An 18,459-nucleotide genomic window follows, 5' to 3' on the forward strand; every position below is an offset into this window, starting at 1 on the left:
AAGTTATTTTGTCTGGTGTAAAATGGTATATGAGAACTTATGAATGACGAAGTTATTTGATTTCTTTTTAAAAGCTACTAACTTTTTTTATAGGGAAAGAAATTATTTTATTAAAGCAATACCAGTATGGCCATAAGAGATGGCCTAGTACGAGCAATACATAAAGATGCTACAAGACATAAACCAGCAACAGAGCCTTTTTCCCTACATGAACGACCTGCATATAGCCTCGTAGCCTACACCCCACAATTGACATTTGACATAAGAAAAATGTTTAATAAACATCTAAGAATTAATATATATATATATATATATATATATATATATATATATATATATATATAAAATTTAATTTATGATGTTATAAAATAAAAATAAATAAAAGATATCCATTAAATGTTTAAAGTAAAAGTAAAATTATATTTTTAGTCCTTCAATTTATCTCCATTGATCCTCTTTTAAAATTATTAACTAAGTTAACATTTATAACAACAATCAATCCAATAAGAACCTGACTATGACAGTCAACATTCTTTTACAACAATTAAAGTCCAATTCAAAAAAGGAATAAGTGAAGCCTTTGATCCACGACAAAGATTTGAGTCTAACCCAGTAAAGTAAACCTTCAAAAAGACAACATCACTTCTCACTTTCCAGTTCCACAGAGAGAACAGTATTGCTACCCAAATCAATTGCCATGCCTTTGGCCCTATTTTGCCTTTAATATAAATCCCTGCTGGTGCTGCATAAAGTGAGCAATAGGATCTTGTGGTAGGATCCAGCCAATTGTAGCAGAAAACCCACACTCTATGAGCCACATAGCAAGTAAACAGTAAATGCGATGTTGTTTTCTCCACTTGGCCACAAAAGTATGATACTAGTCAAGAAATATATTTGAAAAGAATAAAAATAAATGTTAATATATGGAATTATAACGAGATATGTGTCCCAATAAGTATAAAAGTAACTCCTAAAAGTACTTTTATAAAAAAAACTATTTTTTTATAAATTAAAATAATTATCTTAAATCAAATATTCTTTTGAAGTTATTTTTTAATGAGAGTGTTTTTAAGAATTTTCCCCCAATAAAAGACAGTAGTATTTTATGAATTTTTTTAATCTCTAATTATCTCTTTCAATCTATATTTTTTTTATTTCTAAATTGAATTTCATTTTTTTAAAATTAATTGTTAAAAATAATCTTATTTCACAATATAAATTGTTTACAATATTTCCAAAGTGTAATTTATATATTAATAATATTTAGTTATTACAAATGTTGAGTATAATATAATTTGTATATTTAAAAAAATTATTAACTATAATTTTTTAGTATAAATATTTATATTTATTCTATACGTTACACAATTTAATATACTAATACTAACTTTAAACTTTGTCGCGAAAAAAATACTAACTTTTAAAAATGTTTTCATTCAAACTAACTCCAACTCATAAATACTCGCATTTAAAGATAAGGATTCTATAGGAGGAATATATTTAATTCTTTATTTTGGCAGTTATTTGATTCCAGCGAATTATTCGAAATAGTGGAAAGAAGATAAAACTATATAAACTAATGGCTTAAATAGGTTTTGATATGGAAAAATTAGGTCGTTTTTAAATTTATTTAATATTTTTTTTCTTTTCTTAATTAACTATATGAATTTTTTTTATGTTTCATCGTAATACATATATATGGCATTAGTTTTCTTTTCTTGGATGATAACGTGACAAATAGAGTGTTATCTCATCATAATACATATACATAACTATTTCTTAGATGATAACGTAACATATAGAGTGTTATCTCAGCATAATACATATACATGTGGCATTAGTTTATGACGAAAAAACTCAAAAAGCTACGTAAATCAAAATCCTAAAAATCCTTTTTGATTCCCCCACTTTAGTTTTCACTTTATTTATCTCAAAAATCTATACTTTTCTCTATCTTTTGCCTTCTAAGTGTTTTCAAAATGCACTTAAAATTGTGATGGGTGTCATCGTCGAGTTTTAACCGCAATCATGCATGGCAATGCTATCCTTGAACACCTTATCGTTAGGGTTTCTTTCTCGGAAGATGGCTCATAACGAGGAAAAAGACCCAATCGATGCTCAACCGCTTCATCACGATGAAGGTGGAGGAGAAGAAGTCGAAGGAGCGTCGCCCCTTCCACGCCTCTGAGTGTCGCGACCTCTTGGAGGTCGACAAGTGGCGACAATAGATCATGCAGGAGATTGATTGAAAAGTAACCGAGATCCATAATGAGGGTTTCAACGAGCACTGCCTATGTGATCTCAACGACGAGATCAAAAAGCTCATATGCGAAAAATCTCACTGGGAATGTCGCATCGTGGAGCTCGGCAAGTCGAATTAATTGAAGCACTTTGCAAAGATGACGAACCTCGATAGAAATATTGTCGACTTCCTGAACCTGGGCGACAGTGGCCTTGAATGCCGCTACTTCGAGGCTTCCAAGAAGCTCCTCGAGGTCAAGGAGCTATCCGAAAAACCCAGAGCTTCAAAAGCAACGTACTCGATATGACATTTATAAAAGAATTGATGCGAGTTATTATGGTTATCGTGATGAGGAGGATGGTGTACTAGAGCAGTTGGAGGGGCCAAAGGCAGCGGTACGATCGAGAAGAAGGGAAATAAGGAGAAGAATGGAAGGAAAAGAAGGAGAAAATAATTTTTTAAATAATAAAGAATGATGTGATACTAATGTGGCTTGATTATATGATACTTCATCTCACGTCATCACTTATCAAAATGAAATTAATCATAAATATTACGTTGAAACATAAATTTTTTTATGTACTTAGTTGAAAAAAAGTATTAAATAATAATTTAAAATGGTCTATTTTTTTAATATGAAAAACTTATTTGTACCTAAATTAATAAATTATTATTATTATTTTTTGACGGGACTAATAAACTAATTTAAAAAGTGAGATGTAATCCTAAATTCTAAATCCTAATAATCCACGGCGTCAAGTCATTCTCCGCCCACAGTTTTGTGTTTGTGTTGGATCGCGGTTCTCCCTCTCCTATCGTCTTTCTCTTCTCTTCGGATCTCCCTCCATTCCTTCAAGTCACAATCTCAATCACTGTTTCTTCTCTTCTACCTCGTTTCCCTATTCTCCCTCAATTTTTCTTTCGCTTCCAATGACATACTTTTAATTTTTTTATCAATAAATCACTCTTTTTCGTGGATATCTATGATTTTTTTGACTAAAACATTGGTCTTTCAGATCTAACGTATCTATGCCAACACCCATTGCACAACATCATCTTCTCGTTTTCGTGTATCATTTTCCAATTAACTGATACCCTTTTGCCTGTTTTATTAATTTATTCCTTCTTGACCGGACTTGATTCATCACACAACTGCATTTTTTGGTTGGTTGGTTGGTTGGATTCTATTATTCTTTTACCTGAAAAATAATGGTTATGGTGAATCTGGGAATGCTTCATTACGTGTTGGACCACGTATATGGAGCATTCATGCACCGAACCAAAATGAGCACCCCATTCTTCTCGCGAGGGTGGGGTGGGACGAAACTAGAGATGCTTGAGAGGGTGATAAAGCAATTGTTCCCCGAAGTGGAGGGGCATAATTGGCCTCCCTCAATGATTGAACCGGTTTGGAGAACCGTTTGGGAGACAAAGATGGCTTCTTTGAGAGAAGGGGTGTTCAGAACCCCTTGTGAGGAGCAACTGCTGGGTGCATTGCCCCCTGAGAGCCATACTGCAAGGGTTGCATTCCTCATGCCCAAGTCTGTGCCCCCTCACAAAATGGCCTGTGTTGTTCATCTTGCAGGTAAATTCAACAAAATGGGCTGCATTCTATTATTTGAGTTGGTGAGTTTGGAGTTTTAATTTAATCTGTTATCAAGGGATATGCAAGTTTGATTTGAATGGGTAAATTTTGAAATTTGAGATTGTCATGTCTGCATATATATTTCCTGACTTGGGATATGGATTGGCTGGAGCATTTTTCTGGGGATTAATTAAAATATAATCAACTGCTACTTTGTTAAAATTGCATTTGTATCTCATGCGAGGTATGCTGATTGCAAAGAGATATGTAAGATGAAAAAATTTATTCTCTCTTACACAATTGGTGATTAGGTGGACAAAAGGAAAAAGTGAAGTAATTGTAAGATATTATGAAAATATAACAGGATAAGGAAGTTTTTGCCTGGTTGTCGTGTTACAATACATACTAATGCAACCATTATTTTGAAAACATTTAGGGTAAAGCTAAAACTGTAGAGTTGTAATTGTTTGATCTGGACTTGTGTTGTAATTTTGACCTTATGATTGGAGAATGGTTGCCTTTGTTATTTTAGTCCTTGTGTTTTGCTTCCCTCTTGACAAATTAATCTAATTTGAACATTTTATTTTTATGCCTCTATCTTTCTTTCTCTCCTTCCTATCATATTCCCCGCAAAGAATGTTACTTGCATGATTTGTTTGTTTGCATGCAATAGAATAATCTGATTTTGGTGTTTGACTAAATTGCCTAGTGGATCTCATTCTGTGAGCCGTGCATGTGATGGATTTGATCAGCTATTATGATTGTGGAAAGATATTTTGTTTTACAGAATTTCACTTCTCAAAAGAGTTACTTAGTTGGTTGGAGAGAATAGTAATGACCATACTTAAGGAAACCATAAATAAAATATTTTCTATTAGTTTTACTAATTTATCTTTAACTTTTATCTAATTGATTCTTTGCATTGAAGGTGCGATAAGTTCTGTTAGTTTTATTCTTATTAAAAGCTTGATGACTTCATTATGTTGATAAGAACCTTTTTACACTGAAACCCAGAATATTAAATTCTCTCTACTTCTGATTATGTCTTTAAGATCTTTCCATTTTGTTTAAAACTAAATGATATTCAACCTGTCTCCCAATGGTGTGCAGGAACTGGAGACCATACATTTGAGAGAAGACTGCGTCTTGGTGGACCCCTGATGAAGGAAAACATTGCAACCATGGTACTTGAGAGGTCAGGGTCAATTTCTCATGATCTTATTCTGAAACCAAAAGCACTGACCTTTTTTTTAAAACTATTCATTAATATATGCTCTGTATTTGTGGTTATGCAAATGCAGTCCATTTTATGGACAAAGACGGCCTGTGCTGCAGCGTGGTGCAAAACTTTTGTGTGTTAGTGACTTGCTTTTATTAGGAAGAGCAACCATTGAAGAGGCACGCAGTCTCTTACACTGGTTGGACTCTGAGGCAGGTTTTGGCAAGATGGGTGTTTGTGGACTTAGTATGGGTAAGGCTTGTCTGAACCCATGCTGGAGCTAACACTATTTTTATGTCCACAGTCCTGTTTAACTTTTTATTACGCTACACAGCTACAGTGTTTTTTTCAACTATAGAAATAAACTAATGTTATTGCTTGAACTATGTCTCCTTTTAGAAGTAGCAAGGAACAACACAATGGTTGTGTCATGAGTGGCGTAATCAAACAAGTTTTAACTTTTTAAATCTCTTGGCTTGTCCTTTTATATAATTTTTTTGCAATATTTGTATTTACTCCAGGAGGAGTACATGCTGCAATGGTTGGGTCACTTCACCCTACACCTGTTGCAACACTCCCTTTTCTATCTCCACATTCTGCTGTTGTGGCATTCTGTGAGGGGATTTTAAAGCATGGCACTGCCTGGGAAGCACTGAGAAAGGATCTTGCAGCCCAAAAGGTTGCTATGACTCTAGAGGAGGTTAGAGAACGAATGAGGAATGTTCTGTCTCTCACAGATGTCACACGCTTTCCAATTCCCAAAAACCCCAATGCTGTAATCTTTGTTGCTGCCACTGTAAGTTCCAGATTTCATCATCATCATCTCCTTATGAATGTGTATGTTGAAAATTGGAAGAAATTCACATCTAATAGTAATTCATTTAAATTGCTTTTCCATTTCCATGGCTGTTTAGATCTTTTTAGTGATATGTTGTTAAATGTGTATCATCTATAATAGAAATGAGGTTCTTTTGCATGGAATTGCAGCAGTCTGAAAACACCTCAGCTTTTCTGCCTTATTTTCTTTTTGTTTCTAAATCTGGCTGTTGTTGTGGCGATCAAAAGACAAGTTAAATGTTTATCAATCTAACCTGTGAAAATATCAGTTTGGTATACTGGTATATATTTGGTTTTTATCCTGGCTTTATTCAAAGATAATTGTTTTCGTATATTTGGTTGAAATTAAAAGCTGGTATTTTTAGGACAAAATATAAGTACATTACATAAAATCTTGATCCCTATCATGAGTTTTGAGCCTTCTGAAATCCTCAGAATGAAGGGACACTCTGCTGTCTATAAAATCTTGTTTCGTTGAGATGTCTGCATTTGCTGCAGGATTTTTGCTCTTAATAATTGTCAGCATTGTTTTGCAGGATGATGGATACATCCCAAAACACTCAGTCCTGGAACTTCAGAAAGCTTGGCCAGGTTCTGAGGTGAGATGGGTCACAGGTGGCCATGTGTCATCCTTCATTCTCCACAATGATGAGTTTCGAAGAGCCATTAAAGATGGTCTTGATAGATTACCATGGAAAGAGTCTCATTTGTGATAAATAATCCTATTGCACATGAAGAGGAAATTACTTTTTCATTGTTGATTGTACAGTGGTCCTGTCCATTTCTAATACTCACCTAAACTTGTAACATGCATAATTGATTTCATATCTTCATATCCAAATGGAGAGGGAAGGAGTTGTAAATTGTCATCAAGAAAATGTACATTGAAGTTAAAGCCATGGGGATAGAAGTTTGTGAAAAAACTGATAAAATTGTTGAATGGGAATTTAACGGTTCTGATCTGTTTTAAGTTTTTACTTGTGATATCCATTCGTCCGACTAATTTCAGTCCTTTATGTTTTGGTTTGTTTTTGTTAGAAGAGAACAACATGCTGATAAAAAAAAAAAAAAAAGGAGCCACCACTTACTAAAGATGATGGGATTTTCCTATCCATGAGAAGAAGAAAGGACTTTTGAGTAAATTCTGGATAACACTTTATTAGTCTCCTCATGCGTCACGTAAACATTGGTACCTTGATACCAATACCTTATTATTCTTATGTAGGTTTTCGTATTATTACAAAAATTTTAATTAGGTTTTTATATTTTTTAATTGAGTTTTTATATTAATTTTAAATATGTATTCAAGTACTTATGCTAACTTGTCAAGAGTAATTTGTTAGATTTGACGGAATATTTCATCGTATACATACACATAAATGTCAAGTGTTATTTCATATTAGTTCAAATGTTATCGTTGTTATACATAATTTGTTTAATAATTTTTTTTTATCTAATGTGTCTCAACATTCCTTGATTTTCATTTTCAACCTGTTCATTATCTCTCAAAGCGTAATTCAACCCTAAAATGTGGATTTTGCATCTCTCATATTGTAGTTCTAACTTCAATGTATGATTAATTCTTAATTTGTTTATAATGTTTGCACTTCCTTAATCATCTCTCTAGCAGTTTTCGGTAGGGTTCACATCTATATATATATATAATCAAATTTAATAGATTCCTCGTGACATACATAACTGATTACAAATTTAAAGTTAATATAAAAATCCAATTAAAAAATAAAATTTAGTAATCTAATTAAAATTTTTGTAATAACATGCGAACTTTGAAGTAACAATTTCAATTAAAAAATTTGAAGTTAATTTTGAGTAAAAAAACTAAAGAATCAAAATCATAAATTAATTTTAGTTTAATTGCTATGTGTTGCTTGTTTTTTTCCTTTCCTAATGCAAAAAAAAATAGCTGTAAAAAAAGACTACTAAAATTATAGTTAAATCTTTTTAATTTGAATGAAGAAAAATTACTTATTTAATTAATAAAAATAAAAATTATATAACGATATAAAAAATACTTGTTCTGTTACTAGTAAGAGTAATATTTTATCATTTTAGAGATTCTTCTATTTATAAAAATATATTAGGCAAAAAATATATATTCAATAACTTAAAAATATAAAACACATTTCATATTTACTATAAAAAAAATTACTAATATATTTCTCCCTTTGTTGCCCGTATTTTGGGGGACACCCCCACTTCGGAATATATTGTAGTTCTTGTACTTGTAAATGGCGCATGTAATAATGAGTTTAAGACTAATGGCTAACTTAATACCGTGTTTACTGGACAATCCAGTTTATGGAGTCTATTAGAATTAATATGGGGTCACGTTAACCCGTCATTCGTTTCGTGTGTTTTACACCAATTTTTTTTCGTACGTTGAAGCATTTTCCTAACAAATTATGCTATTTTAGTCTCTTCAGAATCACCAATATATTAATATCAGTATTTTCGTAATAACAAATAATTCATTTAAACGTAAATGTTCATTTTTTCTACTGCTCCAAAAAAAAATCCCGTAAATTTTCATTCAGGTCCTTTCGATATATTTGCTTGATTGCATCATCATACTTCTTTTGTCAGTTAAATTATCTTTCTTTTTTTGAAATAGTCAAATGGTCTTTTAATAATTAGTTCTACCAATTTTGTCTTTTAAGAATTATTTTGATAGCGAGAATAAAATATTCTAAACCTATTAAAAGATGAATTTGATGGCTCGTTCGCTAAGATTCAAGTAATCATTTACACTGCTTTTTGTTTAATGGGAACACAAGTATTTTTCACTAGATGCTAACATGCTCTCTGTCTGTGTGGCCAAATTTTTTAAATACATTTTATTTAATTAGAAATACATCAGTTTGCACACAACGAACATTGGTTCCCTTAAGTTAAATAAAATGTTTGTTTTAATTTTAATAACATACTAAAATGTGCTTATCATCACACAAACCAAAATGTTGCTAAGAAACTTCTTGTCTGCTTGGGCGTAGAACACATGATAACTACAATTTTCCTTATATTAATAGTAAAACAATCAAAAGATTCCTACAGATTTAGGAAAGAAACTAAGTGGATATACAGTAAAGAAAGACTTGTAAGGCTTGGGAGGGGTTTTAGGAAATTTGAGGAAAGACATTTTTTCTTCTTCCTTTCAATGGTGAAATTCAACAACTCACACTTAACAAATTAATAACACTCCTACTTAAAGTTAGTGATAACGACAAAAGGCAAAAGGTTAAATAGTGAAAAACTCTACAATAATAAGAGTGTCAATTTTATTTTTTGATACAATATATTAATTTTAACATTACATGTAATTCAATCATAAAATAAAAGAAATATGAAATTTAAATTAAGGTATATTTTATTATATAATTTTAAAAATAAATAATATCATGCTATAAAATATATTATTTATCAAATAATATTATTTTTTTTATTGATATATAATTGTTGAAAAAAATTATACATACTTGAAATATAACCTAAATTTGTTTGGAAAATGAGTTTAAGGCATTTGAATCCTACAACTCTCAATTTTAAAGTATTTTTAAACTACTCTTTTCATATTATATCTTTCCTCTTCCCAGCAGCATACATATTCCATGATGAAATCCCACTTGTTCCATAACACCTATCCTCAAAACATATTTTATGTTATTCGAAAAGCCTATTTTCCGGAACTTAATCTGTGTTTAATTATAACCCATAAAATGAACTTGGGCCGGACTGAATTAATGGGCTGGGTTGAGTCAACCATACTCGCTAGGTTTTACCCATATTCTCTTTCCCTGAAACAAACACTTCCTCCATTTAGGTCTTCTTCTAATCCTTCTTTCGCCTACTCCTCCCTCTCTCTAACTTTCACACGCAGCGAGGTAGCGTCTTCTTCTTCCGTTTCTCTGCATCGGTGTGAACAATGGCTACATACGCTGCGATGAAGCCCACAAAGCCCGGGTTGGAGGAGTCCCAAGAACAGATCCACAAGATAAGGATCACCCTTTCCTCCAAGCACGTCAAAAACCTCGAGAAGGGTATGCCCCAATTGATTCTAGTGTTCGTTTTTAAGGTTTTCGCTCTCCTTAGGCTTATGTCTCGGTTTTTGTGTTACTTTTAGTTTGTGCGGATTTGGTTCGCGGTGCAACGGATAAGAGACTCAGGGTGAAGGGACCTGTTAGGATGCCCACTAAGGTTCTTCACATCACTACCAGGAAATCACCCTGTGGTGAAGGTATTTTTTTTTTCACTCTTTGCTTACTTGTTATTACTATGGTTGTTGTTTTGTTCGCTTATCCCTTTTATTCTCTGATTTTTATATTGCCCTTTTGATTGCTGTTTATTTGCAATTGTTCATTCCGCGTTTCATAAGTTTGGTGTGCCCCAATGTATGTGGCTGTCCTTTATGTAAGGTGAAGTTTTAGAAGTGAGGATGATTCAATGAAAGTAGTGACAAAAAAAAGGAACCTCAGAAAATAACTTTCTTGTGCAAAATAAGGTCCTAAAGTAGATTGAAATTTAAACACAAATCAGAAGTGATATCAATTGTGGCTCATATGATAAAAATATAATTTTGTCTAGTCGTATGTTTTAAGTGATCATAGACTTGTCTTGCTTTTTGAGTTTGGCAATGTAGCTATTAGTTGCCAAAGTCTGGACTGTGCTTAAGCGAAAGTTTTGAAGGAAAAGGGAAGAGTTGTTTTTTTTTTGTGGGGGGGGGGGGGGGGGGATCATGACAGTGATATTGTGATTATAAAAATGAATCAGGGATGATTGGAAGGTTTCATTTATAATGTATTATTTCTTTCTTTCACATTTTGAGAAAGTATTAAGTGCGAGATAAAAAAAATGGTTTGTTTCGATTTTCATTCTTGTAGTTGAAGTGCATCTGCAAGGTAAATAGTTTAAGTTATGTTTACATTTTCTTGAATAATAGTTGGTGCTAAAAATCAGAATGTTCTTCAACTAATTGTGATGGTTGTCTGAAATAAAATGACCTTCCTATGTCAATGGCTTGCCGGGTTGCCTTTTTTGTCAATTGTTATCATGCGATTGATTTTATTTGTGAGCATGAGCAGCCCGTAAATTGGAAAGACTGCTGAGCTGTTGGGACTAAAAGCTTGAAAAGTTTTGCGCTTTCTCATCTTTCTCTGAACTCCTGAATTGTGTGCTGTCATATGTTTTTACAGAACAGAAATATTGTTGTGTTACTTAGCTTGCTGACTTGAATGTTTTTTGTTTGTGAAAATGATATTCTGCATTGTGTTCATGAAACTGCTGCTTGTTTTTAGGTACCAACACATGGGACAGATTTGAACTTAGGGTGCACAAGAGAGTGATTGACCTCTACAGTTCCCCAGATGTGGTTAAGCAGATTACCTCTATCACGATCGAACCTGGTGTGGAGGTTGAGGTGACCATTGCAGATGCTTGATCTTGATCCAAATTTTAACTGTTATGTTTCTTAGTTTTTTTTTCCTCCGCTTATTCTGTATTTTACAAGTTTTGATTGTGGGACCGAGTTGAATTGTTTTCTTTAGTTTTATGGTTGTAGACGGTTGATTTATACCTGAGAAATGTTATCTTAATATATTCAAGAATCTTACATATATTTGTTTTGAAATTATTACAAATCATTTGGTATGGACTCAGCTAAGATTATATCTTTTTCCTTTTATCATGGTCCGCAAATTTTTAAACCTGATACTAATGGTGAACCAGGCACGTTGGAAAAGTATTATTTTTTTTGCAATTTTCAATGCACAACTCCTAATTCTAATGTATAAAATAATGAGGGAGGAAACTGTGGCTTTTGGGATAAAAGTACTTTTGAATTTTCGTAACTGAAATTTAAACATGCTCATATTCTTCCAATTATAATGTAAATAAATAAAAACAAGATGCAAAAATGTGTTACGTTCGATTTATGGCTTCTTTGTCTTGGGTGAATTTCATTGAGAAAAAGCTTGGCACGAGCCAATTTTTTTCGAAAGGAGGAATTTATCCTTGTCCAATCCTAGTTTGGAAGCTGCCACCAATATTAAAGTATTTAGTACATTTCCGGTTTTTGGTGATATGATCCATTTTTGGAGTGATTAATTTTCCGGATTATAGAAGTAAAAAAGAAAGTGGGGTGGAAGGGGAGAATGCAGTGCATAACTTCACAAAAGTATATTAGAGAAAATAGAGGCTTATAATGTAAAATAGTTGTTTACTATTTAATGAGTTGTTTTAGATGAATGAACAATCTTGGGGCAAGAATTTTAGTTTTATTGATGTTGTCATCCAAAAGGTAATTTGAGGTTTTCCTATCGCAATCACAACAAAAATGAGTTGTTTACTATTTGAGGTTTTCCTATTCGAAATGTTTTTGTGTTGTTCAATTCAAATTATACAAACAGAAAAGCGAGTAAAAAAAAACTTCTGTAGCACTTCTAAACATAGAGAAACAATACATAAACAGTGAAGAAAATTTGTAAAGAAGGAAAATTATTTATGATTGGTTGAGCGTACAATTTTGTTTACATTTATATCGTACTCCCTCAATTATTTTGTGTTCGGTTGAAAGAACAAAAATAAAAATAAAAAAGTTGAATTAGAGCATAAGTGTGAGCCTTACAATTTTTTCTCTATTTTTTCTCTTCTTCTCTCAACCAAACACAATGAGCATTATCTAGCAAACGAGTTCATCTCCTCAACAGTAAAATTGAGTTGTTTTTTGGTATAATAAATTATTTATTAATTTATAAAAGCAAATAATATATCATATTATATCAAGTTTGATCTTAATTTAAATTTTATTTTATCGTATTATATATATTTAGTCATATTTGATAAAAGCAAGTAGGAACATTATTCATTTATTTATTGAAGTCAGTTCGGTTCGGTCTAAGGTTAATTTTCACTAGTTCAAATAATATATCATATTATATCAAGTTTGATCTTAATTTAAATTTTATTTTACCGTATTATATATATTTAGTCATATTTGATACAAGAAAGTAGGGACATTATTCATTTATTTATTGAACTCAGTTCGGTTCGGTCTAAGATTAATTTTCAGTAGTTCAAATTTTAGAAATTAGACTTGACCTATTTTGAGGATGAGTTTAGATATGCTCTATTATTGCAAAAAGTTTTTTTTTTTCAATGAATATGTAATATTAATAATATTTTTATAATATGATATTATATTTATAATAATATTATTTATTTTAAAATATATACTATAAAATACTATATCTTAGTTTAATTTTTATACCTTTTCTGTTTTACAATTTAACTATACCTAACTTTTTTTTGGTAAATAACTATATTCAATGTTAAGATTAATAAAATATAAATTATAAATAAGTTGAATTGTTTATCAACAATTCGTTGGTATAAATAAAATTAAGTTCAATCTTTTTAAGTAAAATTTTATGTTCAAGTTTAATAGATAAAAAAAACTTAAAAGTGACCAACAAGATTTTAACGAAAAACAATTTGGTTTGGAATAAATAAAGTGTTCCAATGACTCGATGTTAACCCTAATTTGTACGGTCCAATAAAATTTGCATCGGTGGTAACTGGGGCAAGTAAGGAAATAGTATAATTCATAGTGGGTGATTTGCAAAACTTCATTGTTTTGCCCTAAAAACCCTCTAGGTTTTCTATTCCATTGTACGCCAAAGCCCTCTCTTATTTCCAGACGCGGCGGCTTCTTCTTCCGTTTTTGTCTATCGGCGTGAACAATGGCGACTTACGCTGCGATGAAGCCCACAAAGCCCGGCTTGGAGGAGCCCCAGGAGCAGATCCACAAGATAAGGATCACCCTTTCCTCCAAGCACGTCAAAAACCTCGAGAAGGGTATGCCCCAATTGATTCTAGTTTTTGTTTTTAAGGTTGTCGCTCTCCTTAGGCTTATGTTTCGGTTTTTATGTTACTTTTAGTTTGTGCGGACTTGGTTCGCGGTGCAAAGGACAAGCGCCTCAGGGTTAAGGGACCTGTCAGGATGCCCACTAAGGTTCTTCTCATCACTACCAGGAAGTCCCCTTGTGGTGAAGGTATTTACATTCTTTCCTCACTTTTTATTATTATGGTTGCTGTTTGGTTCACTTGTTCCTTTTATTCTTTGCTTCTTATATTGCTCTTTTGATTGATGTTCGTTTTGCAATTGGGTTTGCCTCAATGTTCTTCTATCTTGCTATGTTATGTGTTGTAGTTTTGAACATGGATGCCCTTTGTATAAAGAGTAGTTTTGCAATATATCTCTTACTTTTTAAGGTCTGGAATGTGCTAAATGGAAAATTTGGATGGAGGATTTTGAAGGAAAAAGGAAGATTAAGTTAGTTATATCATGTTTATAAATACGAATAAGGGATGAACGGGAGGTTTTGTTTTGTCGGTAATCTATTTCTTTGGAGGCTTGGGACTCTGACTGCGTGTCTGTTGAAGAGGGGAAGAATGAGACTGCAACTCATAGGCTGTGGCTTGGTTAAGGGAAACCACCGGAGCTGTAGTGAAAGTGAGTCTTCACAGGGCAATTGTTTATGGACCCGAACCTCGGTGATCTATCATTCTGAAAAAGTACCAATTGTGGGATAAAAAAATGTTTTGTTTCAACTTTCATTCTTTTAGTGGCAGTGCTGGGCAAATTGTTTAAGTTTTATCTATAATTTTCTTAATTCATGTTTATTGAATGATATTTGGTACTTTTAAGTCCGAATGTTCTTCAACAAATTGTGATGTAAATAACTTACCTATGCACGTGGTTTGCTGGATTGGCTCCTCTGTCATTTGTTATTATGTGATTGATTTTATGTGACTTGTGAGCATGATCATTCTTGCAGCCTGAAACATCGAAAGCTGCTGTTGTGGCTAAAAGCTTGAAAAATGTTGTGCTTTCTTGTCTTACCCAAGTATCTTAATTGTGTATGTGTGTGCTGTTCATATGTTTTCTACGGAACACCGATAGTTGTGTTACTTAGCTTGTTGATTTGATTTTTGAAGTATTTTGGTCAATGAATGATATTAAAGCCTGTGTTCATGAAACTGCTTGTTTTTCAGGTACCAACACATGGGACAGATTTGAACTTCGTGTGCACAAGAGAGTGATTGACCTCTACAGTTCCCCAGATGTAGTTAAGCAGATTACCTCTATCACGATTGAACCTGGTGTGGAGGTTGAGGTTACCATTGCAGATGCTTGATCTGGATTCAAATTTTAACTGTTATGCTTCCCAGTTTTTTCCCTCTCTTTTTTTGTATTTTGTAAGTTTTGATTGTGGGACTGAGTTGGATTGTTTTCTCTAGTTTTACGGTTGTAGACATTGATGAATACCCGAGAAATGCCATCTTGATATATTCTAGAATCTTACATATATTTGTTTTGAAATTATTACAAATTAGAAATCATTTGTTATTTCCTCAGCTAACATTAAATATATACACGCAGAACTAACAATGGCCGTGTGTTTAGCAACTCTTGTCTGTTGGGTTCAGTAACTTATAACCGGATACTTTTGTGTTAAGTAGCAGACACAAGGTTACACTCCTGTGACAATCATGGTTTAACAGTTTTTGAAACTCTTAGTTGTAATGAGCTAGAGGGTTAAACGAAACTAAATTAGCACGTGAATCTGTTCTTATTTGTAACAGCCTGTGGCACTAATACAATGTGAGCCGAGACACATTAACAAGCAATGGAAGGCGAGTCTATTTAACTTTCAATATCAGTTCTTATGTAAAACTATAAGCAGTTTTATAGTGAAACTAGATTAAAATTTCCCATTTATACTCCTTAGACAAATCTAGTAATAGCGTGACTCTCTAAAAAGTGCTTATTAAAAATTCAAACCTGTTCTTTAGCTTTACAAAGAGGGATGGAAGTAAAGCTTGACATTATCTTTCAATGTCTACAGAAAGAGATATTCTTTTTATTTAAAAATGCACGTATTCTCTGCTGCACAATTCACTTCACTTGCAGCTAGTAAGGGGTGATCCACATAAACACTTGTTGTGAAAATACGAATACACATCAAACTTTTGCAATCTCCCACCCTGCGGTATCTCACCACACAACCGATTATAGCTCACGTTGAACCCCTGCAAAAAATCCACTGCGGTCAACCCCACGGGAATGCTCCCGGTGATCTGATTGTGATTCAGATCCAACGATATCAAGCTCGTGGGGAACTCCACCTTGGATAAATCAAACGCCAACGAGTTCCTCGAAACGTCAACTATCTGTGTCGTTTTGTTGCGACCGAAAAGCACGGAGGCGTCGCCTTCGAGTTTGTTCCTGGAGAAGTCTATCCTTTGTGGGTCTATGTTGGCCAAGGAAGCCGGAATGGGCCCGGAAAGCTGGTTGTGGGATAGCCACAGGCTCGGGCCAGGCTTCTTGAAGGACCCGAATGATTCCGGGATTGGGCCCGTGAGCCTATTCCGGTCCAAGCGTAAGGAAACTAGGTTGGACAGCTGGGAAAGTGAGCTGGGGATTGGGCCTGAGAGGTTATTAAAGGAAAGGTCAAGAAACTGGAGGTTAGTGAGCCGGGCCAAGAAATCGGGTACTGGGCCGGAGACATTGGTCCAGCTGATGTAGATCTCCTTGAGTTTAGTGAGCTTGGCTATAGTGGGCTGAATTGGGCCGGTGAGTTTAGGGAGCTTGTGGAATTGAAGGGTCTCAAGAAAAGGTAGGTCACCGACGGAGGGTGGTATTGGGCCGGATAAATTGGTTTGGGGAACAGAGGATAATATGACGAGGGAGTTGATGCGGTGCGTTTCGGGGTGGCACTGGACGCAGTACCAGTTGCAGCAATCGGTGTTAGGGTTCCAGGAGGCTAGCAGGTAAGGGTTGTTGAAGTCCTTCTTGATTTGGAGCAGCACTTTCTTGTCCTGTGGGTTGCACAGTTCCGAAAACGCCACTGGGGAGAACAACAGGACCGTGATGAAGCACCATATTCCATACATGGTTACCATTTTCGAATGTGTGAGAGAGCGTTGAAATTTATAGCATGCGGTGGGATACATCATATATTATACGATAAGGATACTTTGACTAATATGATGTCTGTAGTGACCAAAGCATCCAAATACAGCTCATTCATCTATTGTTTTTATTTATTATATAATTGCATGTATATTGACAGCATTAACACACAAATTAACTATGCAGGACTTCTTACAATCAAATTAACAAAAATAGAAGTGATCAATTATGATGTTAATGTGAAAAAATTATAATTATTTTTGCGCGTATATCATTCATCATTTTTTTTTCATGTTGAGTGCTGTAGAGGGTAGGACATCAAGCTTAGCAAAAATAACTAAATTGTTATTCCTCTCTTGGTCTCTGCTTATTATGATGAACACTAGCTGGATTGGTCAAAAAAGTACAAAGGGCTTTCAACTTGATACATGTTCAGTTCACGTGCCAATTTTTCTATCTGTAACGCAATCGCAATGAATATGAAAAATAGTGAAACAATATTATAGTAGTTCTTAAAATTAAAATTATTTAGTCATTAATTTTTGCTAATAGTTCCGTTAAATACTATACATAATGGTAATAAGTTGAATATATTAGAAATTAAAAACTATTGCGACAACGCCTTCAATTTTAAGGATTAAAATATTAGTTTATTCCAAAAATAATGCCTTAGCTGTTTTTAGGCATTGGATTTTGGCAGGGATAGAACGCAGCCGCGCCCGTCACCTCTATTGATCAGAGGCAAAATGTCAATGCTTTTGTTCGGCAATCAAACACTAATGTGTGGACCAATTAAAAAAAAAACTAAACACAGTCCTCCCCAAGCAATAGTTGAAGGGGGATATTGCATCCTTTTATTACCTTTTTGTAGACGTTTAGTTTATCCAAAAACAATTGAACATTTACAAAGGTGATTTTTGCGGTCGTCAAAATAAAGTTCGTGACCATAGGTGGTGAAGTAATTCCAAATTGATATAGTCACATATCATAGAGCTCAAAAAATAGGAAAGAAGTACCAACAAAATAATTTATTGTATTTTATTGAAATTGATAAAAAAAAAATTATATACAATGATAATTGGGAGGAACAAGATGCCTGGTTGATAATTTTTTATTTTACTTTGTATCAACAATGATAATTGTTGGTTTATTAGTAAAATTACGACTTTTTACTTTTTTATTTTTCTTTCTTAATCACCCAATTAAGCTTATAGCTCACAAGTTAGTGCGCCTGATTTTGTTTCGTTCTTTACCTCTACAAGTCTCAAATGTGTTAGTGCGAAGCTGGAAATTATTGGGAGGAACAACATATGCGTTGGATTGGATACGCATTGGTGTATCTCTCAGAATCAGACTTAAGAATGAGCTTATATGACAAAAAAAAATTGAGCCTTTTAAAAGACATGTATTATCCTTATTTTCATCTTGTCCGCATTTCCTCATAAGTACAATGCGCAGCAAACCACCACCATCTCCCACCATTGTATTAACAGTAGTACGAAGTAAAGCAACGTAAGGAAAATATTGTTTTTTTTGTTGTTTGCACGGTCATCATGAATACATGTCATTCGTAGTTTTGGTATACAAGT

At 33.4% G+C, this 18,459-nt stretch overlaps 4 protein-coding genes and 1 pseudogene across 4 annotated transcripts; 4 read left to right on the plus strand and 1 right to left on the minus strand.

Moving 5' to 3' along the window:
* Positions 1 to 126: 126 nt before the first annotated feature.
* On the plus strand, positions 127 to 3,264 carry LOC102662691 (pre-mRNA-splicing factor ISY1 homolog; annotated as a pseudogene).
* Positions 2,997 to 6,853, plus strand: LOC100797610 (protein ABHD18). The gene is made up of 5 exons (XM_003554144.5): positions 2,997 to 3,827; positions 4,938 to 5,022; positions 5,129 to 5,298; positions 5,568 to 5,842; positions 6,420 to 6,853. Exons 1-5 carry the CDS (start codon positions 3,452 to 3,454, stop codon positions 6,594 to 6,596), a joined length of 1,083 nt encoding a protein of 360 aa, XP_003554192.2. The 5' UTR covers positions 2,997 to 3,451; the 3' UTR covers positions 6,597 to 6,853.
* Positions 6,854 to 9,704: 2,851 nt separating this feature from the next.
* On the plus strand, positions 9,705 to 11,534 carry LOC100306473 (40S ribosomal protein S20). The gene is made up of 3 exons (NM_001248629.2): positions 9,705 to 9,938; positions 10,022 to 10,135; positions 11,193 to 11,534. The coding sequence occupies exons 1-3, from the start codon at positions 9,824 to 9,826 to the stop codon at positions 11,333 to 11,335; spliced, it is 372 nt and encodes a 123-aa protein (NP_001235558.2). The 5' UTR covers positions 9,705 to 9,823; the 3' UTR covers positions 11,336 to 11,534.
* A 2,029-nt stretch (positions 11,535 to 13,563) lies between these two features.
* LOC100499912 (uncharacterized) lies at positions 13,564 to 15,251 on the plus strand. Its single transcript, NM_001250924.2, is given in 3 exon segments — positions 13,564 to 13,749; positions 13,833 to 13,946; positions 14,950 to 15,251. Coding segments are annotated over 3 exon segments (372 nt in total). The 5' UTR covers positions 13,564 to 13,634; the 3' UTR covers positions 15,093 to 15,251.
* Positions 15,252 to 15,600: 349 nt separating this feature from the next.
* On the minus strand, positions 15,601 to 17,014 carry LOC100799184 (polygalacturonase inhibitor). Its single transcript, XM_003554147.5, has one exon. The coding sequence runs from the start codon at positions 16,912 to 16,914 to the stop codon at positions 15,859 to 15,861; it is 1,056 nt and encodes a 351-aa protein (XP_003554195.4). The 5' UTR covers positions 16,915 to 17,014; the 3' UTR covers positions 15,601 to 15,858.
* Between the last annotated feature and the right edge of the window lie 1,445 nt (positions 17,015 to 18,459).

Source organism: Glycine max, chromosome 19 (assembly GCF_000004515.6).
Source record: "Glycine max cultivar Williams 82 chromosome 19, Glycine_max_v4.0, whole genome shotgun sequence".
NCBI lineage: Eukaryota > Viridiplantae > Streptophyta > Magnoliopsida > Fabales > Fabaceae > Glycine > Glycine max.